Here is a 19,513-nt window from a genome sequence, read left to right on the forward strand (position 1 = left end):
AGACATCGGGCACAGCTTCAGGAGAGGGAAGTCCTGCCTGGCCACCCTGATTTCCTGCTACAGCAGCACAACCCACCTGGGTGATCCAGGAAAGCCAGGAGAGGGAATCTTCAGACTTCAGCAGAGTGCATCCAGGACAGGCTGGGGAGCAGCTGTGGGAAGGGACCTGGAGGTCCTGGGTGGTGACAAGCTGGATCTGAGTCAGCAGAGCCCTGGGGGCATCAGGGGCAGCAGCGAGGGAAGGGATTGTCCTGCTCTGCCCAGGCTCCCCAGGGAATGGGCACAGCTCCAAGGCTGCCAGAGCTCCAGGAGTGTTTGTACAACGCTCTCAGAGCCAGGGTGGGATTGTTGAGGTGTCCTGGGCAGGGCCAGGAGTTGGATTTGATCCCTGCAGGTCCCTCCACCCCCAGGAGCTGGGGAAAGCATCACCAAGAAAACCACAAAGGTCCAAGGACCTCCCTTTTGCTGATAAAGGCTTTACAAAGATCAGCCACTGACGGATTTCCAGGGATCTTTCCCATCCCATAACCTCCATCGGCTGCTGCATGAGGGACACAGGATCCTTGGAGGCTGCCGTTCCTAAAATAATGACTTGGTTTAAGCACTGAGCTCACAGCTCCTGCTGAGGGGGGTTTTAATTGCTGCTGGCCTGTGGGTAAAAGCTTTAATTCTAATTCCCTGAGGGAGAGGGAAAGGATCCAGCACCTGCAGCGACTGATGGAGAAGGGATAAGAGAATCCTCAGCGCTGCCTGGAATGGGGACAGGATGTAAGGAGACTGGCGAAGCCAGCTCAGAACAGAATTCCCGAGCATCCCTCACACCCTGGGAGAGATGGTTTGTTTAATCTCAGTAAGGTGATGGCACTGAGCTCCTACAGCTGCTGCTCTCCCGTCCCTTTTCCATCCTTCCCTGTCCTGCCATCAGCTACTCACCCAAATGTCCCAGACTGAGGACAGCAGGATTTTGTCTGTGCTGGTGCCTCACTAGGAAAACAAAAAGGCTTAATAGAGCAGCTTCATTAATCCCTAACGAGCTGCTGCCTTCCCCACAAAGGAGGGCAGCTTCACGCCTCACTCGGGGCTGTCCATCCTTTCAGACTCCACATTCCTGTGACAGCTCTCCCTGGTTTTTACGCTGAAGGACATCCCAACGGAGCAGGGGAGGGGGGAAGAGGCAGCAGAGCCTCCTTGCCAGCGTTAATGGATCTGTCAGTGCTTCGCTTTGGGGTTGTTTTTGTTCTTAAAGATAATAAATCAATCCAAGCCCCAGCTTTGTCCTCTCACCACATCCACCTGCATTTCCCCGCGTGCAGGGAGATGTCCCCAGCCTGTCCCACCCTGTGGACAACACCAGGAGCATCCCTGACCTTCTCTCAGGAGTCTGGTACAGACCTCGAAGCCAGGAGGACCAAGGACAGTCAGACAAGACCAGGCTGGAAATGAGCTGAAGCTTTGGGAGGGTCACAGAGAAAGGTGGAGCCCACAGCCACCCCTGGCTCCTCTGTGACAGAGGACAGGGAATGGTGGCCACAGAGGGGCCCAGGCTGGTGCCCGAAGCTCGTTCAAGGAGAAACAAACTTATTTCTGATTTGTACAAAACTGCTTTAATGACAAAACAGCTGAAAATACCTTTGGGTGCATTTCTGGTGCCATCAAACATCCCGTGTGCAATTCCCAGGCCCCTCCCAGGCCCGGGAGGATGAGGGACTTCTCAGGCACCTCCTCTCAGTGCAGCACATCCCCAGGGAGGGCTCTGTCCTCGAGACACGCAGAAATCCCCTTCAAGACCCTCCACTAAGGACAGTTTTCCTTCCAGCCACTCAAGTGTGAGCTGGAGATGCCTCTGTGACGTGCTCTGGCTTTGAGGCTCCTCATTTTTGGGAGCAATTCTATTGCCACCACCCCTTCCCATCCCTAAAGCCCCACAGGGGGAGTTTCAGCAGCAGCGGGAGCTTCAGGAAACGGCGCTTCCAGACCGGAGCCAGCCCGGCCGAGTCCCTGAGACACTGGAAAAGGTCTTGACTGGAAAAGGTGCTGATCCCAACGAGGGGGGGTGTTGGAGGAAAGGAGAATCCAAACCTCAGCAGCCGCTGGGCGAGGGGGCGAAGAAATACACAGCCAGGAGGATGAAGTAAACCATCACCAGCACCGTGCCTGGGGCAGACAGAGAGAGGTGCAGGGAGTTACTCCCTGGAGCAAGGAGGGACATGGGGTTAAGACCTGCTGTGGTCTGGGTTAGCCCCCTGTAGAGGACCTTCATGGTTCTCCGCAAAGTGTCCATTAAAAGGGAGTTTAAAACCTTTTAAAGTGGGAAATGGGAGTGATCCCCCTTGGAGACGCCGCAGGGGGACAGCTCCGAGATGGTCAGCCAGGACCCCAGGAGGGCTCAGGTCACCACACACCGAGAGCCCCAACGAGCTGATGAGCCCAGGGCTGGACCCAGGAGCTGCCCCCCATCCCACATCCCAGGGAAAAGAGGGATGCTCCAAAGTCCCACAGCAGCCCTGTGGGAGAGGTGGGCACCTTGGAAATAGTCGCATTTGCCGTCCATGAAGATGTAGTTCATGAGCACCACGCTGAACATGCTGGCGTAGACGTGGAGGTCGCTGAAGACCAGCGTGAAGTTGGTCGGCTGTGAGGAAGAGGTTCGGGGGTTTTGGCCAACCGGGACAACCCTGCCCTGACTCTCTCTGTGTGTCACTCCTTAAACCCCCTCTGCCACACGTCCCCAGCGTGAGGACAGCACCAGGAGACATCTGACCCCACTTCCCTGCACTGAGTAGAGGGCAGACACTGGGAAGGGCAGCTGTGTCCTTGCCACGTCCCATGGACGCCGTGTCCCCAGGCCTGCTGCAGGAGGTTCCCCAGGGGCTGTCCTGGGGCTACTCACGTAGAAGATGGTGAAGAGCACCAGGATGGGGATCTGGAGCATGCAGACCTGCACGGCGATGCAGTTCCCGATCTCGATGCTGGGGAGGAAGGACAACTTAGGGGCTGCCAAGCACCAGGTCTCAGGGTGAGAAAATCCCAAATTTTCCAGAGCCCACCCCAGTTCTGACACCATTTTTTGGGTGGCTAAGTCGTGAGGACAAGCTGACAGATTCTGACCCACCAGTGACTGGGCAGCCCATCGTGGGCACCAAGGCACGGTGATGGGACAGGGCACAGGAACCACCCCAAAACTCATCCTTGGAGCCATCTCACCTCAAGCTCAGATTGTTCTGCAGGGCGAACTGGATGCCATTGACAATCTCTGGCAGCTCAGGCACCATTGCCAGCACGGTGACACCGATGAAATACTGCAGGGAAGAGGTGACATCAACCTGGGCCTGGCCACATCCAAACCCTGCCCCAACTGCGCAAGGCATCTCAGCATCTTTCCCCCACTGCTTTTGGGGCTCCAGCTGCAGGCAGGGCGGGTCTGGAGAGCACACCTTGGTCCTTGGGGACACCCAGACCCAGCTCACCTGTGAGATGGTGGAGTTGGTGAGGATGGGGCTGATGTGCTCCGTGGCCAGGTCAGCACAGGCCGACATGCAGAGGGTGGAGAGCAGGAGGATGACCAGGGCCCGCCAACGGGACCAGTGGACCACGGCGCTGTGGTGGTGGCCAGGCACTGGGGAGAGAGAGAGCAGAGATGTGTGGGACGCTCCGGAGCGGTGACAAGAGCAGCCAGGACATTTGGGGACACTCACTGTGACAGTCGCTGATGTGGATGTCGTAGATGTGCGTGTGGGTTTTGAGGGTGAAGAAGAGCCCGATGAGGTAGGCAGCAGGGAGCAGGATGGACACTGTGTACACCAGGGGTCTGTGGGACACAGGTGACACCCTCAGTGCCACCAGGGTCTGGCAAGGAGACCCCAGGGGACTTCCCCCGGGGATAGAGGAAATCATTGGGGTAGAGAGGGGCCCTGGGAGGGATGAAAAACACAACCAAACCCAGGAGGTGCCACCCCAACATGGGGACAGCCCTGTCCCCACCGCAGTGGACACTCACTGGACGTGGCTGTAGTAGAGGGTGCCGTTGTTGTCCATCTGCAGAGAGAGCACTTGTCAGCAGGGGTACAGGGGACAAGGGACAGCCCCGCTGCCACCACCCAGCGTGAGAGCCAGGGGGGCTCAAAGCATCCCTGACCCCAAATTTCCCAAAGTTCCAGGTCCCCACTCACCAGGTCAAAGTGACAGTTGTGGCAGAGGTAGTGGCCCAGCGGGTTCTGGGTGACGTTGTGGCACTCGCCGCAGACCAGCTTCCCGTACACCTTGGAGAAGAGCGTCGGGGCAAAGACACCTGCAGGGACAGGACGTGGAGCAGGCACCCATCCTGGTGGGAGCCTCCCCCCCCAAACCTGGGGACACAGCTGTCCCCAACTCACCTCCCACAGAGAGGAAGAGCAGGGCCGAGCTGACGCCCGCGGAGCGGCTGTTGAACCGCTGCTCCTGGTGCCGGATGCCCCCGATCACCATGCACAGACCCTTGGGGGAATGGAGAAAAAAAAAAATTCCCCCCGTCAGCGCTCTGCTCGCAGCACCCTCCCAGCTCTCGATGCCACCCCATCTCACCGGCACAAAGAGGACACAGCCCACCAGTGTCCCCGTCAAAGCCGACTTGACCACCTCGGCGTAGCAGCGGTTGCCCTCACGCGAGCCCTTGATGAGGGCGGTGATGTAGAAGGTGAGCTCGGTGATGGAGCCGAAGGTGGCGTTCACCACCGCCCCCACTGCAAAGTTGCTCTGGGCTGAGATGCTGGAGAGGAGGAAAAGGCCGTCAGCAGAGGCTGGAGCGTCCCCACGTTGCCACCAAGCGTCCCCTGGCGCCACTGACCTGGCGATGGCCATGCCGATGTAATAGGAGAGGGGCATGATGGAGAGCAGGGCCAAGGTGAACTTGACAGCAGAGCCGGTCAGGTGGTTGGGGCTGTCCACGTAGCCCAGCACCAGCGTCACCAGCACCAGCGGCACCAGGTCTGGGGCGGCCAGTCAAGGACACAACAGCGAGGGGGGGTGGATTTGGGGTCACTTCCCCACCCGCCCCACTCCAGCTCCCCCCAAGGATACTGACAGCGAAGACGTTGATGCCGTCCACGGCGTATTTGTAGTAGTAGGGGTTGGCGGCGCGGTAGCAGCAGAGAATCACCTCTCCCTCCAGAGGCACCTCTGTCTGCAGAGGGACAAGCGGGTCACCCCCAGCCCAAAATCCCCCTTCCTGGAGCGGGGTGTGGGACCCTCGCCCCGCCCGGAGTCACCCACCATCCTCAGGCGGCGGATGAGCACCCGCTCCGGGGGCAGCAGCAGGACGCGGGAGGTGGCGCGGGCGCTCAGCTTGGCCACGGGGATGAGGACGACGAGGAGCCAGGCGGTGACACACACGAGCCCGTGGGCCAGCACCAGCGCTGGGTAGCCCAGGCACAGCCACACCGCGGTGCTGGCACGCTGCTGGGAACAGGAGGTCACCTTCAGGGACTGACCCCCCCAAAACACTGACCCCAAGGCAGGGAAGGTGCCCACGGGCCACCTCGCCCACCACACTGGGGGTTCCAGGGGTGATGGTGGGTCCAGCACGGGGCTCACCCAGTATCCAGTGCCCACCCAGCACCGCAGGCGCCAGCGGAGCGGTGTGGGACCCCCGAGCAGGGCTGAGCTCTCCCCCATGCCGGCCTCACACGCCTGATGGGATTTGGGCACCTGGGAAGAGCGGGGAACGTCAGGGGGTGCATAGGGCACCCCAAGACTCCCCCCCAGGGGATTCCCAAGGCCCCCATACCTCCACTCTCTGGATCACTTTGCCAAAGGGCCAGAGGAAATACCCAGCCAGGTCCCAGCAGAGCTGCCCTGTGGGGACATGAGCATCAGTGTCCCTTCCAGCTCCAGGGACATTCCATGGAGAAGGGACCCAGGAGACCCCAACACCCATCGGTGCAGTTCTGAGCTCATCCAGCCCTCACACGGGGCTCCCAAATTTGGGCCAAACTCACCATAAGGAGCCCCCATGACAGTGATGAACATCACGGCGGCCACGAGGACGTAGAGGAGCGAGAGCCACCAGCCAAAGAGCAGCAGGTAAAGGACATTCCCGCATGTCAGTGTGGACCCTGCGGGAGGGAAGGCTCCAGGTGGGACCGTTGTCACCTGCAGCTGCCCAAATCCACACCGCCACCACCCAGGCTTGTCCCCGAGGCCACCCACCTCCAGAGCCTCGGACGACATTGAGGTCAGAGTAGAGCTCCTTGACAATCTCTGATCGATCCTCCCAGGGCCGCTCCGTCACGTGGCTCTTCCATTTCTTGAAGCCAAACTGCAGAGAGAGAGGGGGTTTTTTTTGGGGGGGGGGGATGAGTGAAGAGAAAGAAAATTAAAACCCATTACAACCCTCCAGGAGCACCCACGGGTGGCCCCCACCCACCTTGTAGTTGTTGGAGAGCTTGTTGGCCTCCACGGCGTTCTCGGCCGTCAGGGTGGTCTTCACCACGCAGCTCTCGCACACCTCCTCCGAGTGCTGCTGGCAGCAGGACGGGGTGGACACGGCTGTGGGTGACACGCACAGGGTCACAGTGGGACCCCTCCCCAGGGCCCCACATCCAGCCCATCCCACAGCCAACCTACCTGGGAGGACACGGGGACGGTGCAGGTGGCAGCCCAGGTCCCCCAGGTCGCCCTGCGCGTTGTTGATGGCAGCGCAGTGCCGGTCGCAGAGGGAGCCCCGGCGGGAGCCGTCGCTGTCACCGCGGGAATCCGGGACCTTGGGAGCATCTGCGGGAGCTGTTGGAGTCACACCGGGGCCACATCCCCCGTACCCCGCCCGGCCTCAGCGCCGCCAGGTGCTGGGGTGTCACCTTGGTCCCCGAACCCCGCAGGGAGGACACAGAGCTCCCAGGGTGGTACCCAGGGGATGCTCAGGAGCGGGGACCCCACCAGTGCCCGGTACACGGCGGGGAAATCCCGCTCGGCGCCCGGTGTGTGGGTCGGGAGGGGTGTGACCGGTGATGCCCAGGGATGGGGGACCCCCGGTGGTGCCCGCCCGGCCCCGAGACCCCCCCAGAGCTCACCGGGCGTGTCCTGCGCGCAGCAGCGGCGGCGGCGGCCGGGCTCGGCGTCAGTGGCCATGGCGAGAGCAGCAGGTGCAGGCCCGGTGGTCCCGGCCCGGCCCGGCCCGCCGGAATTTAACGGGCGGGGCCGGACATGCGCGCCCCCGGGAGCCGCCCCCGATCCCGGCGGGAGGGGCCGGGCCGGGCCGCCCCCGCCGCAGGTGGGATGCACCTGGTAACGGGGCGGGAATAAGGGGGCGCAGGGACCGCGGGGCGCGGCGGTTTGGGGTGCGCAGGTGGGAGGATGCAGAGATTGCGGGGTGCGGAGTGTAACGGGGTGCAGACAGAGCGGGGTGTGCGGTGTTTCGGGGTGCAGGAAGAGCGGGGTGTGCGGTGTTTTGGGGTGCAGACAGAGCGGGGTGTGCGGTGTTTCGGGGTGCAGACAGAGCGGGGTGTGCGGTGTTTTGGGGTGCAGACAGAGCGGGGTGTGCGGTGTTTCGGGGTGCAGGAAGAGCGGGGTGTGCGGTGTTTTGGGGTGCAGGAAGAGCGGGGTGTGCGGTGTTTTGGGGTGCAGACAGAGCGGGGTGTGCGGTGTTTTAGGGTGCAGGAAGAGCGGGGTGTGCGGTGTTTTGGGGTGCAGACAGAGCGGGGTGTGCGGTGTTTTAGGGTGCAGGAAGAGCGGGGTGTGCGGTGTTTTAGGGTGCAGACAGAGCGGGGTGTGCGGTGTTTTAGGGTGCAGACAGAGCGGGGTGTGCGGTGTTTGGGGGTGCAGACAGAGCGGGGTGTGCGGTGTTTTGGGGTGCAGACAGAGCGGGGTGTGCGGCGTTTTAGGGTGCAGGAAGAGCGGGGTGTGCGGTGTTTTGGGGTGCACGGGGAGCAGAGGGGCCAGGTGTTGGGGTGCGCGGGGACTGGGATGTGTGATCTCTTGGGGTGTGTGATGCTTTGGGGTGCACAGGGATCCATTTGGGGGGGCTGACATGTGATCTCTTGGGGTGCACAGGGATCCATTTTTGGGGGGAGCTGACGTGTGATCTCTCGGGGTGCACAGGGATCCATTTTGGGGGGCTGACGTGTGATCTCTCGGGGTGCACAGGGATCCATTTTGGGGGGCTGACGTGTGATCTCTCGGGGTGCACAGGGATCCATTTTGGGGGGGCTGACGTGTGATCTCTCGGGGTGCACAGGGATCCATTTTGGGGGGGCTGACGTGTGATCTCTCGGGGTGCACAGGGATCCATTGGGGGGGGCTGAGGTGTGATCTCTTGGGGTGCACAGGGATCCATTTGGGGGCGGCTGACGTGTGATCTCTTGGGGTGCACAGGGATCCATTGGGGGGGCTGACGTGTGATCTCTTGGGGTGCACAGGGATCCATTTTGGGGGGCTGACGTGTGATCTCTTGGGGTGCACAGGGATCCATTTTGGGGGGGCTGACGTGGGATCTCTCGGGGTGCATAGGGATCCATTTTGGGGGGGCTGACGTGTGATCTCTCGGGGTGCACAGGGATCAATTTTGGGGGGCTGACGTGTGATCTCTCGGGGTGCACAGGGATCCATTGGGGGGGCTGACGTGTGATCTCTCGGGGTGCACAGGGATCCATTTGGGGGGGGGCTGACGTGTGATCTCTCGGGGTGCACAGGGATCCATTTTGGGGGGGGCTGACGTGTGATCTCTTGGGGTGCACAGGGATCCATTTGGGGGGGGCTGCGTGGGAAGAGGCTGTGCAGGATCCTGGAAGCACAGAGGGATACGGGGTTCTGGGGACCCCAAAAACATGCTGGGGCACCCAAGGGTGGCCCTGTGGGATGGGCTCTTCCTGGGGATCCCCAGTTTTTGGTGTAAGAAGAGATTTCTGCACTTCAAGTTTTTAGAACATTTAGTTTTAGCTCTAACAGAGCTGTGGTGTCTTTGAAGGGAGGAGTTTTGGGGTAAAACCGGCTAAATCTGGCTCTTGAACGTTCCTCTTTGCTACATGGCTGTGATGCTGAACACAAGGGAAAAAAAAACCCCAAAAAAAGTGTTTGATAAAACAAACTCATTTAATGCAAGAACCAAATGAGCCATTTTGTTACCAGTTCCTTGGGAAAAACTCCGGTCCCCCAGGGAAGGGAGACAAAGTCATCAAACCCAGTCAGTTCATAGCAAAAACCAGCAAAGTTCCCAAAATTCCCCTTTCCCTCCCATCAGTAAAAAAATACAGTACAATGATTCCACGTTTTTATGGTTCTACACACATTTCTAAAACACTCATTTACCAGAATTTATAATAAATTCTCCCCCTGCCCCTAGGAGAAATTTGACAAATATTGATTGATTTGAAGCAAATCCAAGTGTTTTTACAAAAAAAAAAAAAAAAAAAAAAAAAAAAAAAATAGACATTCCTAAAAACCTGGGAGTGTTTTCCCCTGTTTTCCCACCAAGGTGCAGAAAACTCCCAAACCAGGTGGTGTCCAGGGAAAAAAGCTGAAGGAAAATGGAATTCAAAAGCAAAGGCAGAGGAGAGTTGGTGGCAGGGAAGGAACCTGGGGAGTTCAGAGCTCACAAGGTTCCCTGAGAGGGGAGGCCACGCGTGTTTTGTACAAAACGATGGAAATAAAAATCCAAAACGTAAAGCAAAATTCTCATTCGCTGAACTCAGCAAGACAAACGTGGTTTTCTTCTTCCTTTTCAGCTGCAGGAACATCTTGAGGGGTCAGAAATCACAATTACACCAATAATCAGGGATAAAATTAATCAGGGTTTTTTTTTTTTTTTAATCATGCAGAATGAAATGAAGCAAAACTGAATCTGAGCTTCCAGACTCGGAATTTCTTGGATCCTGAAGTTGTCCAAGCTGTTTTGTCCTTCCAGGCGCTCCCAGCCTTGGGGAGGCTGCTCCAGCTGCACCCTCCAAGGAGGTTTGGTTCGGTTTAGTCTGAGATCAGTGAAGCTCGGTTTAAACAAGCCTGGTTGAGGTGAGGAGCAGGAAGGAGAATTCCTGCCTGGAGTTCATTCACAGGAGCATCTCCACAGTGAAATATTCTATGGAATTCCTTGACAAAACCCACATGGGAATTACAGGCACTTCCTCCCCCTGTCCCCAAAGCTGAGCTTGAATTCTCAGCTTGAATTCCGAGCTTTAATTTAATTCTCCTGTTTTGCAGCAAATCCATGTTTAGGTCAGAGTTCATCCCTCAGAGCAGCGTTGTCCCGTTATTCCCCAAAGATCCACAGGACGTTGACTCCTGACAAACCCAGATTCACACGCCTGCAGAACCCAAAGGGATCAGAATTAACCATTTCGATTAAAAAGCTGCTGTTAATTGGATTTTAACACCGTTAATTATCACCCCACCGCGGTGGTTTTGGTCTGACGCCACGGGATACCTACCCCAACATCCCGGATTCCTTCGTCTTTATGATGTACAGGAACATCAGCAAGGTGTGGAACATGTTGTTCCTGCCCTGGAGCCACACAGAGACACGAGGATTTAGAAATCAAAACCATTAAAAATCTCAGAATTTCCCTAGTTTGGAACTTCCCCTCGGTTTAGGGGGGGGGGCCTTAAGGGATCACAACACCCACCAGGGATTGTGATTTGGGGTTTTACAATAAATTGGCATAAAATTACTAAGAGGAAGCTCCTGTCTCCTAAACAGATACCACAGGTAGCATCCAGCAGCAAAGTACCACGTGCTGGGCAAAGATCAAGCTGGACCAGCCTCTGTGTAAATCGATAAAAAATGTGTCTAGGATTTAAAAAAAGAACCAACAAATCAGCCCTGGAAATGATTCCTGAGGGCAGGAGGAGAACAAACCCCTGTACCTTGGGCAGGCTGTAGACGTTGCACTCGTAGATCAGCTCGTAGTGGGGTGGGTTGATGCTGCTCTGGTAGATGCAGAACACGTTTTCGTTTGAAGTGTCTGAATTAAAGATTAATTTAAAAAAATTAAAAAAAAAGAAACAAAGGACAGATTTCAGAGGTGCTGGTTTCAGAGGAAAAGAGCAGCTCCAGGCCAGCCCAGTACCTGGTTTATCTGGAGTCTGGATGAAGTGTTGGGAAGTGAAGGTTTTGCCATCGGGATATTTGGGGTGAGGAGGGAGCCTGGAGTCCAGGTAAGTGCAGAAGACGTGCATCAGGATCTGGGCAAACACAACCAAATCTCACTGGAATGGCCTCCGAAATCCCAGCAAGTTTCCTCCCCCAGGAGTTAATCCCAGTCTTTGATAATCTGTGGTTACAATGCTGGTTTAACCCCAGGTTTAGGAGCAGCTTCGTGCCTAAATCACCCCATTTCAGATTTGGCTGAGAATAGCGGGAGGTGAAAAAACAGCTCTGCCCACCCCAACGCCAGCAAGGAAACTTCTCCTTTTCCCTCATGAAAATCACTGGAAAAGTCTGAGCTGAGCCTTAGGAATGCCAAAAATTGTGAAATAAAATGAGCATCCAGAAAACCAGGGGGCAGCCTGAGGGTTGTTTAACCCTTTCTGGAGGGTTCTCAATGTTTTCTGTGGGTAACATCAGGAGATTAGCTGGGATCTGGTGCTTTCCGTGCTCCTTACACCAAACAGGAGCTGTAAGACAGGGAAAATGGAAGATTTGCTGGGAAAAAAAAAATGCCACACATCTTAAAAAATCTGGGAGATGCACCTTTGGAGCTCTAAAATTAATAAAAATGTGAAATCGTCCATTTGGGTTTTATTTTACTAATAGCCTTGAATGAATATAAAAAGCTTCTTTAGTTAAACACAGCATTTTTGAGCTGTACCTGTTTATCAGGACACTCAGAGCTGGACAATTCCAAGTATTTTTAACCACGTTCCCAAGCAGAAAATCAAATCCTATTTCAAGGTTGATTTTCCGCTTCCAGCAATGAAATTTAACTATGCAGCAGAAAAGCTGCAAAGCTCCAATTTCCTGATTTTCCCATGTCCCTCCGAAGATTTCCTTGGCTGCTCCCTCCAAATTCTATCCTGCCCAAACCCCCCAAAAATCCCAGGTGTCCCTGGAAACTCACCGAGGAGTCAGTGGGAAGATCCGTGTCCCATTTGCGACCCTTGAAATCCCCTCCTCCGTTCCATCGGAAGGAGCTCATGCATCCTCCCTGGGAAAGTTCTGGAAGTGACAACAACGGTTATTCGCTTTCCTGGGGGGTTGCAAAAGTGTCTAAACAAAGAGGGTTTGTGGGGTAGAAAATGGGGGAAAAAAAAAAATCTGAAGATTGATTAACTTCCTGAGGGCTGGAAATGTGTCTCAACAAAGGGGGTTTTGTGGGGTAGAAAATGGGGATAAAAATCAGGGAAGGTATTGATAAAAGGAGTAAAGTTAAAGGGCGATTTTTGTTTGTTTATAATGGAGCAATTCAATCCTTTTGGACTCGGAGCAGGCGGGAGGAAATTAAGGGATGGTTTGGATTGGTGGGAAACTGAAATTTCCCACTATCCCAGGTGGCCGCAAGCCCTGTCCAACACAATTCCAGGGATCCAGCTCCTCAGTGACACAGAACCAATAAATTCACCGCAATAGGGAAATGTTTAGAAACCACGAACCTCTGATCCTTTCCACCAGATATTCCTGGTTTGGGGTGAGATCCAAGTACTGCACCAGAGCGTTGAGGGTGGGGATGAGAGGAGCTTTCACCAGGGCTGCCTGTTTGAGGCTGCTGATGCTGGCTTCTGCAACACACGACACTCAGCCCGGGGCTGGGAAACATTTTATTCCCTCACACCACCCATAAAGAGCAGCTCAGTTAGTACAAAGTAGCACAAATCTCCTTCACAGCAGCTACAAGGAACCAGCAGGAGCACCAGAGAGAAACAAAGTGAAAGTTTCTTTAAAAGCGGCAGCTACGGGGGTTTTTAAGCGCTTTGCAACTGTAGCTTTTGAGGAAACTCTCTAAGAAAGACCCAAAAAGAGGAATTTAATTAAAATCCAGCACATCAAATCAACTTCTCAGTTAATTTGAAACAACAGGAGAAGCTGCTATAGAATCTTAACCTGACATGAAAAGCAGAACCCCAGTCCGTCAGGATTTTTAAAATTTTAATAAACCCCTTAATTTTAATTTTAAAATTCTTAATTTCAAGAATTTTTAAAACCCCAGCTCTTTCAGGAAGAGGGTGATTTGAAGGAGGAAGTTGGAAAAGTGGAGAGAGCCAGTCTTTTGGGAGGCACTGAGAATTCACAGCACATCTGTCTTTGAAGTGCTTTCTGTCCCATGAATAATCAACTATCATTAACGATAATTAGAGCTGTAAAATTAAATTTAATGGCAAAAAAGAGGCATTTGAGAATTTCACCCAAGTGCCCAAGCATTGACATTTATAGAAGTATTATGGAAAACCTTCCCAGCTCAATGAAATGCAGGAGGTGGAACGAAGACAACACCAAAGCAGAGCAGAAATGGAACAAAACTATTTCCCAGACCTAACTGATCTCTTAACAGCCATTCCAAGGGAATTCCCAGGCTGATCCTACCTCCAATCTGCAGCTCTGGGCAGCCCATCCTCCTCAGCTGAGTGCTCACAGATTCCATCTCTTCCACAAGCGGCACCAGGATGGTGTCATTGATCCACTGGGAAGGGAAAAAGGGGAAAATTCAAGGTCAGAAGCAAAAGGGATGTTGAATAAACCCCCACAACCATCCCCACCACGACCACAAAGCAGTTTAATAGAAACACTGAAGCCGATCAAGAAGGGAAATAATTTAATTTAATTTAATTATCAAGCCAGGCAGAATTTAAGTGCCCCTTTAACAGCTTCTGAAAAGACAGAAAATTCAAAGTACAGGAGTTGGGAAAACACACCTGGGTCAGGTGAAGCTTTTCTGGACGATGAGGAAAGAGGATTATGAATCCCAGCCCTAAAGGGATGGATGCAATCCCTCTCCTGGTTGTTTCAGGATGTCAGGGACACGATAAATTTGTGGGATTTGTGTGTGACAGACCACCCCAACCCTCGGCCAGGCACTGCAACCCTTCCCATCTCAGGGACATGGAGGAATTTTCCCTCTCCCCCTGGAATTCCTCGGAGAGGGACTCACATTCCTGAATTTGGCTGTCCAGGAGTCCATGTGATCCAGGAGCTGTCGGTTCATTGTCACCCGTGCCCAAACCTGTGGAAAAGTTTCTTAAATCCATATAAAAACCTCACAGAGTTTTTAGGGGCCGTGACAATTCCTGCTGTTTGCAAAACGAAGGAGTTGGCTGAATGCTGGAGGAATATTTCCCCCCTCCCCCCAGTCCTGACCCAGCTCAAATCCAAACCTTTGCACAGATACATTTTAAAATCCAATCTCTCCCTCTTGGCATTTTTGGTTTCCTGCGGAATTTACCTCTTCTGCAGCCTGTTTGGAGCTGAGATCAGCTTCATCCTTGTGTGCAGAAGGAGCCTGGGACCTGCAGGCCAGCTGGTACTGGAACTTCCTCAGGATCTGGGCGTGGTCTGCCATGGAGCGGCTGTAGTTCCAGAACGTCGGGCTGCTGGAGGGAGAGCTGGAATCTGAGCTTCCTGAAAAGGATTCATTCATTAAAAAAGTGAACTTTTAATTATTGCCAAGGAATTGTGGAACAAACAGCGCAGGGACGACGGGTCAGTGTTGAGTGAATACACCGGATTCACTCTGCAGAAACACGGCATTCATCCTTATCTTGATTGTGCCAATCCAGGAATAAAATTTACTGGGTGATAATTCATCCCCTTTTATCCTTGATTGTCCCAATCCAGGAATAAAACTTATTTGGTGTAGTTCACCCCTTTTATCCTTATCTTGATTGTCCCAATTCAGGAGAAAAACTTAGTGGATTCAGCCCCTTTATCCTTATCTTGATTGTCCCAATCCAGGAATAAAATTTACTGGGTGATAATTCATCCCCTTTTATCCCTGATTGTCCCAATCCAGGAATAAAACTTATTTGGTGTAGTTCACCCCTTTTATCCTTATCTTGATTGTCCCAATTCAGGAATAAAACTTATTTGGTGTAGTTCACCCCTTTTATCCTTATCTCGATTGTCCCAATCCAGGAGAAAAATTTAGTGGATTCAGCCCCTTTATCCTTATCTTGATTGTTCCAATCCAGGAATAAAACTTATTTGGTGTAGTTCACCCCTTTTATCCTTATCTTGATTGTTCCAATCCAGGAATAAAATTTACTTGGTGTAGTTCACCCCTTTTTATCCTTATCTTGATTGTCCCAATTCAGGAGAAAAACTTAGTGGATTCAGCCCCTTTATCCTTATCTTGATTGTTCCAATCCAGGAATAAAATTTACTTGGTGTAGTTCACCCCTTTTATCCTTATCTCGATTGTCCCAATCCAGGAGAAAAATTTAGTGGATTCACCCCCTTTATCCTTATCTCGATTGTCCCAATCCAGGAAAAAAACTTATTTTGTGTAGTTCACCCCCTTTATCCTTATCTTGATTGTCCCAATTCAGGAGAAAAATTTAGTGGATTCATCCCCTTTATCCTTATCTCGATTGTCCCAATCCAGGAGAAAAATTTAGTGGATTCAGCCCCTTTATCTGCATAAAATCGCCCTCTTATCAAGGTTATCTCAGTCCATTACAGCCAACAATTGCTACAGAGATAATCCACCAGCACTCCCATGCTTAGATCCCGTTCCAAGGATTGACTGGAGGAAAACTGCCTGAAGGAGAAACAATGGGGCTCTACCTCACACCCCATTCCTCACCAGGAGCAAGCCCAAGCCCACAGATGATCCATGAATGGCCTTTTCACTGGTACTCCTCTCATCACAAAAGCTCATTTTTAATTTTTTTTTTTTTATAAAATCAACACCTTTTCCCACCGAACCCACTCAATGTACCTAACTGAACTCGGTGCTGTTTCTCCTCCTCGTTCCTCAGGAAGGTGTCCAGGGATTTGACATCTGTGATGCAGTCATCCTTGTAGGTGGAATTATTGTACAGGATGGGGGAGAATCGGTAGTGAGACCTTATCCCAGCGCTGTCCACAGCCCCCACACTCACGGAATAGGGAGATCCATTGGGAGAGTGGCTGAAGCTGGAAGCCTTGGGAGAAAACGACAAAAATTTCAGTTTTATTTTGTTTTTTTTTTTTTTTAACAAAGCTCGAGCCGTGCCTTGAAGATGTACCCTGGTGATTACCTTAGTGTAGCTGCCGCTGGGTGAGTAAGTGACAGAGGTGCTGTGAGAAGGGCTGGCCCCTGCCAGAGCCTGGAGCTGGGGGCTGTACCCACTCAGGCAGCTCCCAGAGAACTTGGGGCTGGCGCTGGGGGAGCGGGAGGGGCTGTAGCTCAGCACACACTGGCCCTGGATGGGCGGGGACGGGGTCAGGGACAGCACCCTCTTGGCTGCTGCCTCCCTGGGAGGGGTGATCTGTACAGCTGCAAGGGAAGAGCAAGCAGGGTTACATGTGGGGACGGTCATAAACGCGCAGCTGTGGTGGTTAAAGCAGTTTTAGAGATGGTAAAAGGGAAAATCAAAACCCCGTGGTTACAGAACTCGGGTAAAACTTGAGTGGCGCCAACTCAGAATGAACCCTGTGGGGGAGATTCTCTAATATTCCATCAGCTCCTTCACTGTTCTCATCTTTACCACACTGACTTACGTCTCAGTTATCTAAAACACAACTTAGTTTCCACCTCAAATGGCCACAAACTAAACCACAGCATGAGGAACAACACCGAGCCCAACTGCCGGCCCTGCACAACCCCAAACTCCCCAGCTCAGTTTACAGCTCTAGTCAGAGGAGAGAATTCAGAATAAATAACCCAGAACTGGAAAAACAACAACAACAACAACAACAAAAAAACCCAGGAAAAAGATTAAAAAGGGGGTTTATTCCCCACCTGCCTTGCGCAGCCAGCCCATGATCTGCTGGCTGGGACTGGTGACCAAGCTGGTTGGTGCTGCTGTGTAGGTGAAGTATCTCCAGAAATCAAACAGGGCATTGAGGCTGAACAGGGCTGCCAGGGCAAATTCTGCAAGAAACAAACGAGTTCCTGTCATGGTCTGAACAAAAGTTAACATTATTTCCAAAACCGAGGTATGTCTGTTAAAAAAAATGGTCATTATTAGGGGGGGAAGAATCTCAGATTTCTTCATTTTCTTAGGCAAGAACCATCAGAGATAATGTTCCTCACTGCTGAAATTCATTGATACACTTTAAAGTTTAATTTTTAAACTGGGATTGTTATTTTCCAAAAAAAAGAAACCTCGTGATTCTTGCTTCTTTCCAACCTGTTTGATAGAGCTTAGAGTCTCCTCCTCTGAAACCAACTTGAATTGCTGTAAAACACCCAGAGCCCAACACAGCAGGAAAATAAATCTCTCTGATCTACACATCAAGGAAGTTTTTATGCATTAAATAAATCCTTCCTGCCCTTTCACCATAGAGAAAAAGCTGTTAACACTCCTTATCTGCCACTACAAAGACGGAATTCCAGCAGTTTTCAAGGGAGATCACAGAAAGCAAAGTTTTGGTTTAAAACACAAACAGAAAAAAATACCAAACCTGCCTTAAAAACGTAATAAAAATGAGTAAAAAAAACAACCCTGAAATTGGATTTAAATGCTGCAAAGACTCACCAATGTACCAGAGTGGGAAGCAGCTGATGTTGTAATATGTGCTTAGGAGTTTCCCAGTCCTGAAAAGCAACACAAGAAGGGAGAATTCAGCAGAAATTCCATCCTGGGGGATATTTTAGGGCTCCACGCAGCGGAATCTTTGCTGGTTTGAACAATTAACTCACATTTCAGTGTAGATCATGCCTGCTACGGATATGTTGAGGAGCCCCCAGGCCAGCACCACCTTCCTGGTCTCAGCCTGTTTCCTCATCTTCACAGCCAGGTCGATGAGGGAAGTGTCTGGACTCTTATTCGGCGTCATCGTCTGTGAGAACAAAGGAAAAAGGCAAAACCTGTGAATTGTTACTCGGCAGGAAGATTCTCAGCCACGTTATTGAGGAGCAGTGTCCATCTTCTCCCTCGTTTTTGAATAATTTTTCTTCAGAAGGAGGAGGGAAAGCTCCTGCCTCCTCCAGGCAAGCCCAGTGGTTTTATCCAAAACTGTCACTTATTTCAGTAGGTAACAGAGTATTTTGTGTCATATGAAACCCACAGATTTTATTTTCTCCTTTATGCCCAGTACTACCTTAGGTGAAGGAAATAAAATCTGTCACAGGCAGGCAGCCCTCACGTCTCCCCCAGACCTCGATCCCTTCCCCAAAGTTCTCCTTTCCCCTCCTCCAAACTTCACCTTCCCCCCACCCCAAAGCTCTCCTCTCCCTTACCACAAACCTCTTCGATCCTCACCACAAACCCCTCTGACCACCCTCCGCAAAACCTTCCCTCTCCTCCTCCTCAAACCTCTCCGGTTGCCCTTCCCCGCATCTCCCTTCTCCTCTCCCAATTTCACCGCTCCCCCTTCCCCAAACCTCCCCGTCCTCCTCCCAAACCTCGGCTCTGTCCCTCCACCCACGTTCCACCTCACCTCTCCCCAGATCTGTGCCGCTCTCCCCTCAAGCCCGGCCGGTTTTTTTTCCCCTTTTCCCGCCCGGGGCTCTCGGCTCCCCTCACGCCGCCGCGGCCTCGCGCTCTCTGCGCCTGCGCGGGCGCTCGCGTGGCGTCACCGGCGGCGCCGAGGGGCGTGGCTAAGGGGGCGTGGCTAAGAGGGCGGATTTTGGCGGGAAGGGCGTGAGGGGAGCCGCCATGTTGGGGGGGGTGATGAAGCCCTCACGGGGTCACGTTTCGCTCTGTTGTTATTTTTTTATCTTTATAGTTAAATTGTTTAATTATTGTTGTTAGAAATTCGTATTATACTCTTGGCTTTTCGCAGATATTGAGATAAATGCTGTGTGCATGTGAAAAAAGAGTTGTGCTCTCTTTTAAAATTTTTATGAGTTTAATAAAAATTAAAAATAGACAATTAGGGGACATAAGAGCAAACGTTCCAGCTGGGGTGCCTCACTAGAAAGCACACTTTTTTTAAAAAAAAATTACTGTGTTTTTAAGAATTGTTGTTTTACATATTTAATAGATATTAATTTTTTTTTTTTTCAGTTTCAAGTATTCTCAATTATCTTATTTGATAGATTTCTTTGTGAGCGGCTCCACTCTGTCTTGGTAACGTGGGTCTTGGCTGGTTTTATTTTAATAAAAAACCCAGAAATCCAGCAGCTTTCCTGCAGGGCTATAAGGTGACGACCTCTCCCTCATAATTTTTGGCTTTGGTCAGTTTTAGATGTTACAAAGAAAAAAAATTCAGTCCTCTTACCGCTTACATTGTGTCACAATCAGAAAATACACTCATCCCTTGTTAAAATTTCATTAACAAAGCATAATACAGCGCGATTGCAAAAAGCCAGTTTTATAATGCGCATTTATAACGTGCATGGTGTTAAAATTGCTGTATGAAGAGAGTTTTCGTTTCTGCTATTAACAAAACTTAATAGCGAGATAACTAATATATAATTATGCTTATAATTAAACTGTCTGCTTAGTTCAAATAAGATCCATTGAACATATA

General features: G+C 52.1%; 2 protein-coding genes across 4 annotated transcripts; both read right to left on the minus strand.

Moving 5' to 3' along the window:
- Positions 1 to 1,578: 1,578 nt before the first annotated feature.
- LOC136289130 (uncharacterized) lies at positions 1,579 to 7,131 on the minus strand. 2 transcript variants are annotated; one of them, XM_066182608.1, is made up of 20 exons: positions 7,044 to 7,131; positions 6,601 to 6,747; positions 6,401 to 6,522; positions 6,184 to 6,292; positions 5,973 to 6,089; positions 5,762 to 5,829; positions 5,569 to 5,682; positions 5,248 to 5,433; positions 5,056 to 5,158; positions 4,823 to 4,964; positions 4,561 to 4,744; positions 4,374 to 4,473; positions 4,170 to 4,288; positions 3,998 to 4,035; positions 3,696 to 3,808; positions 3,468 to 3,616; positions 3,205 to 3,299; positions 2,891 to 2,969; positions 2,524 to 2,632; positions 1,579 to 2,154 (listed from the first exon to the last, which is right to left on the minus strand). In XM_066182608.1, the coding sequence occupies exons 1-20, from the start codon at positions 7,099 to 7,101 to the stop codon at positions 2,081 to 2,083; spliced, it is 2,226 nt and encodes a 741-aa protein (XP_066038705.1). In that variant the 5' UTR covers positions 7,102 to 7,131; the 3' UTR covers positions 1,579 to 2,080. The 2 variants fall into 2 exon arrangements, with proteins under 2 accessions (XP_066038705.1, XP_066038704.1); XM_066182607.1 differs by having other exon boundaries at positions 5,248 to 5,430; positions 7,044 to 7,111.
- Positions 7,132 to 9,041: 1,910 nt separating this feature from the next.
- TMEM209 (transmembrane protein 209) lies at positions 9,042 to 18,568 on the minus strand. Of its 2 annotated transcripts, XM_066182610.1 has the most exons (15): positions 18,479 to 18,568; positions 17,739 to 17,878; positions 17,575 to 17,633; positions 16,836 to 16,967; positions 16,132 to 16,370; positions 15,831 to 16,035; positions 14,337 to 14,512; positions 14,046 to 14,117; positions 13,481 to 13,577; positions 12,553 to 12,678; positions 12,021 to 12,118; positions 11,031 to 11,145; positions 10,828 to 10,925; positions 10,392 to 10,465; positions 9,042 to 10,268 (listed from the first exon to the last, which is right to left on the minus strand). In XM_066182610.1, the coding sequence occupies exons 2-15, from the start codon at positions 17,873 to 17,875 to the stop codon at positions 10,214 to 10,216; spliced, it is 1,683 nt and encodes a 560-aa protein (XP_066038707.1). In that variant the 5' UTR covers positions 17,876 to 17,878; positions 18,479 to 18,568; the 3' UTR covers positions 9,042 to 10,213. The 2 variants fall into 2 exon arrangements, with proteins under 2 accessions (XP_066038707.1, XP_066038706.1); XM_066182609.1 differs by having other exon boundaries at positions 15,831 to 16,370.
- Between the last annotated feature and the right edge of the window lie 945 nt (positions 18,569 to 19,513).

Source organism: Chamaea fasciata, unplaced genomic scaffold, assembly GCF_029207755.1.
Source record: "Chamaea fasciata isolate MVZ Bird 193981 ecotype frontalis unplaced genomic scaffold, bChaFas1.0.hap1 SCAF_5, whole genome shotgun sequence".
Lineage (NCBI taxonomy): Eukaryota > Metazoa > Chordata > Aves > Passeriformes > Sylviidae > Chamaea > Chamaea fasciata.

Bases quoted from the DNA above. Each gene is read 5' to 3' on its own strand.
- LOC136289130 (XM_066182608.1), bottom strand. From the start codon at position 7,101: ATGGCCACTGACGCCGAGCCCGGCCGCCGCCGCCGCTGCTGCGCGCAG. The intron at 5,159-5,247 runs GTGGGTGACTCC...GTCCCTCTGCAG, and splicing joins TCATCCGCCGCCTGAGGATG to ACAGAGGTGCCTCTGGAGGG. The intron at 2,970-3,204 runs GTGAGATGGCTC...CTTCCTCCCCAG, and splicing joins CAGAACAATCTGAGCTTGAG to CATCGAGATCGGGAACTGCA.
- TMEM209 (XM_066182609.1), bottom strand. From the start codon at position 17,875: ATGACGCCGAATAAGAGTCCAGACACTTCCCTCATCGACCTGGCTGTG. The intron at 12,679-13,480 runs GTAGGATCAGCC...CGTGTGTTGCAG, and splicing joins CCCAGAGCTGCAGATTGGAG to AAGCCAGCATCAGCAGCCTC. The intron at 10,926-11,030 runs GTACTGGGCTGG...TCTTTAATTCAG, and splicing joins CCAGACTCCAGATAAACCAG to ACACTTCAAACGAAAACGTG.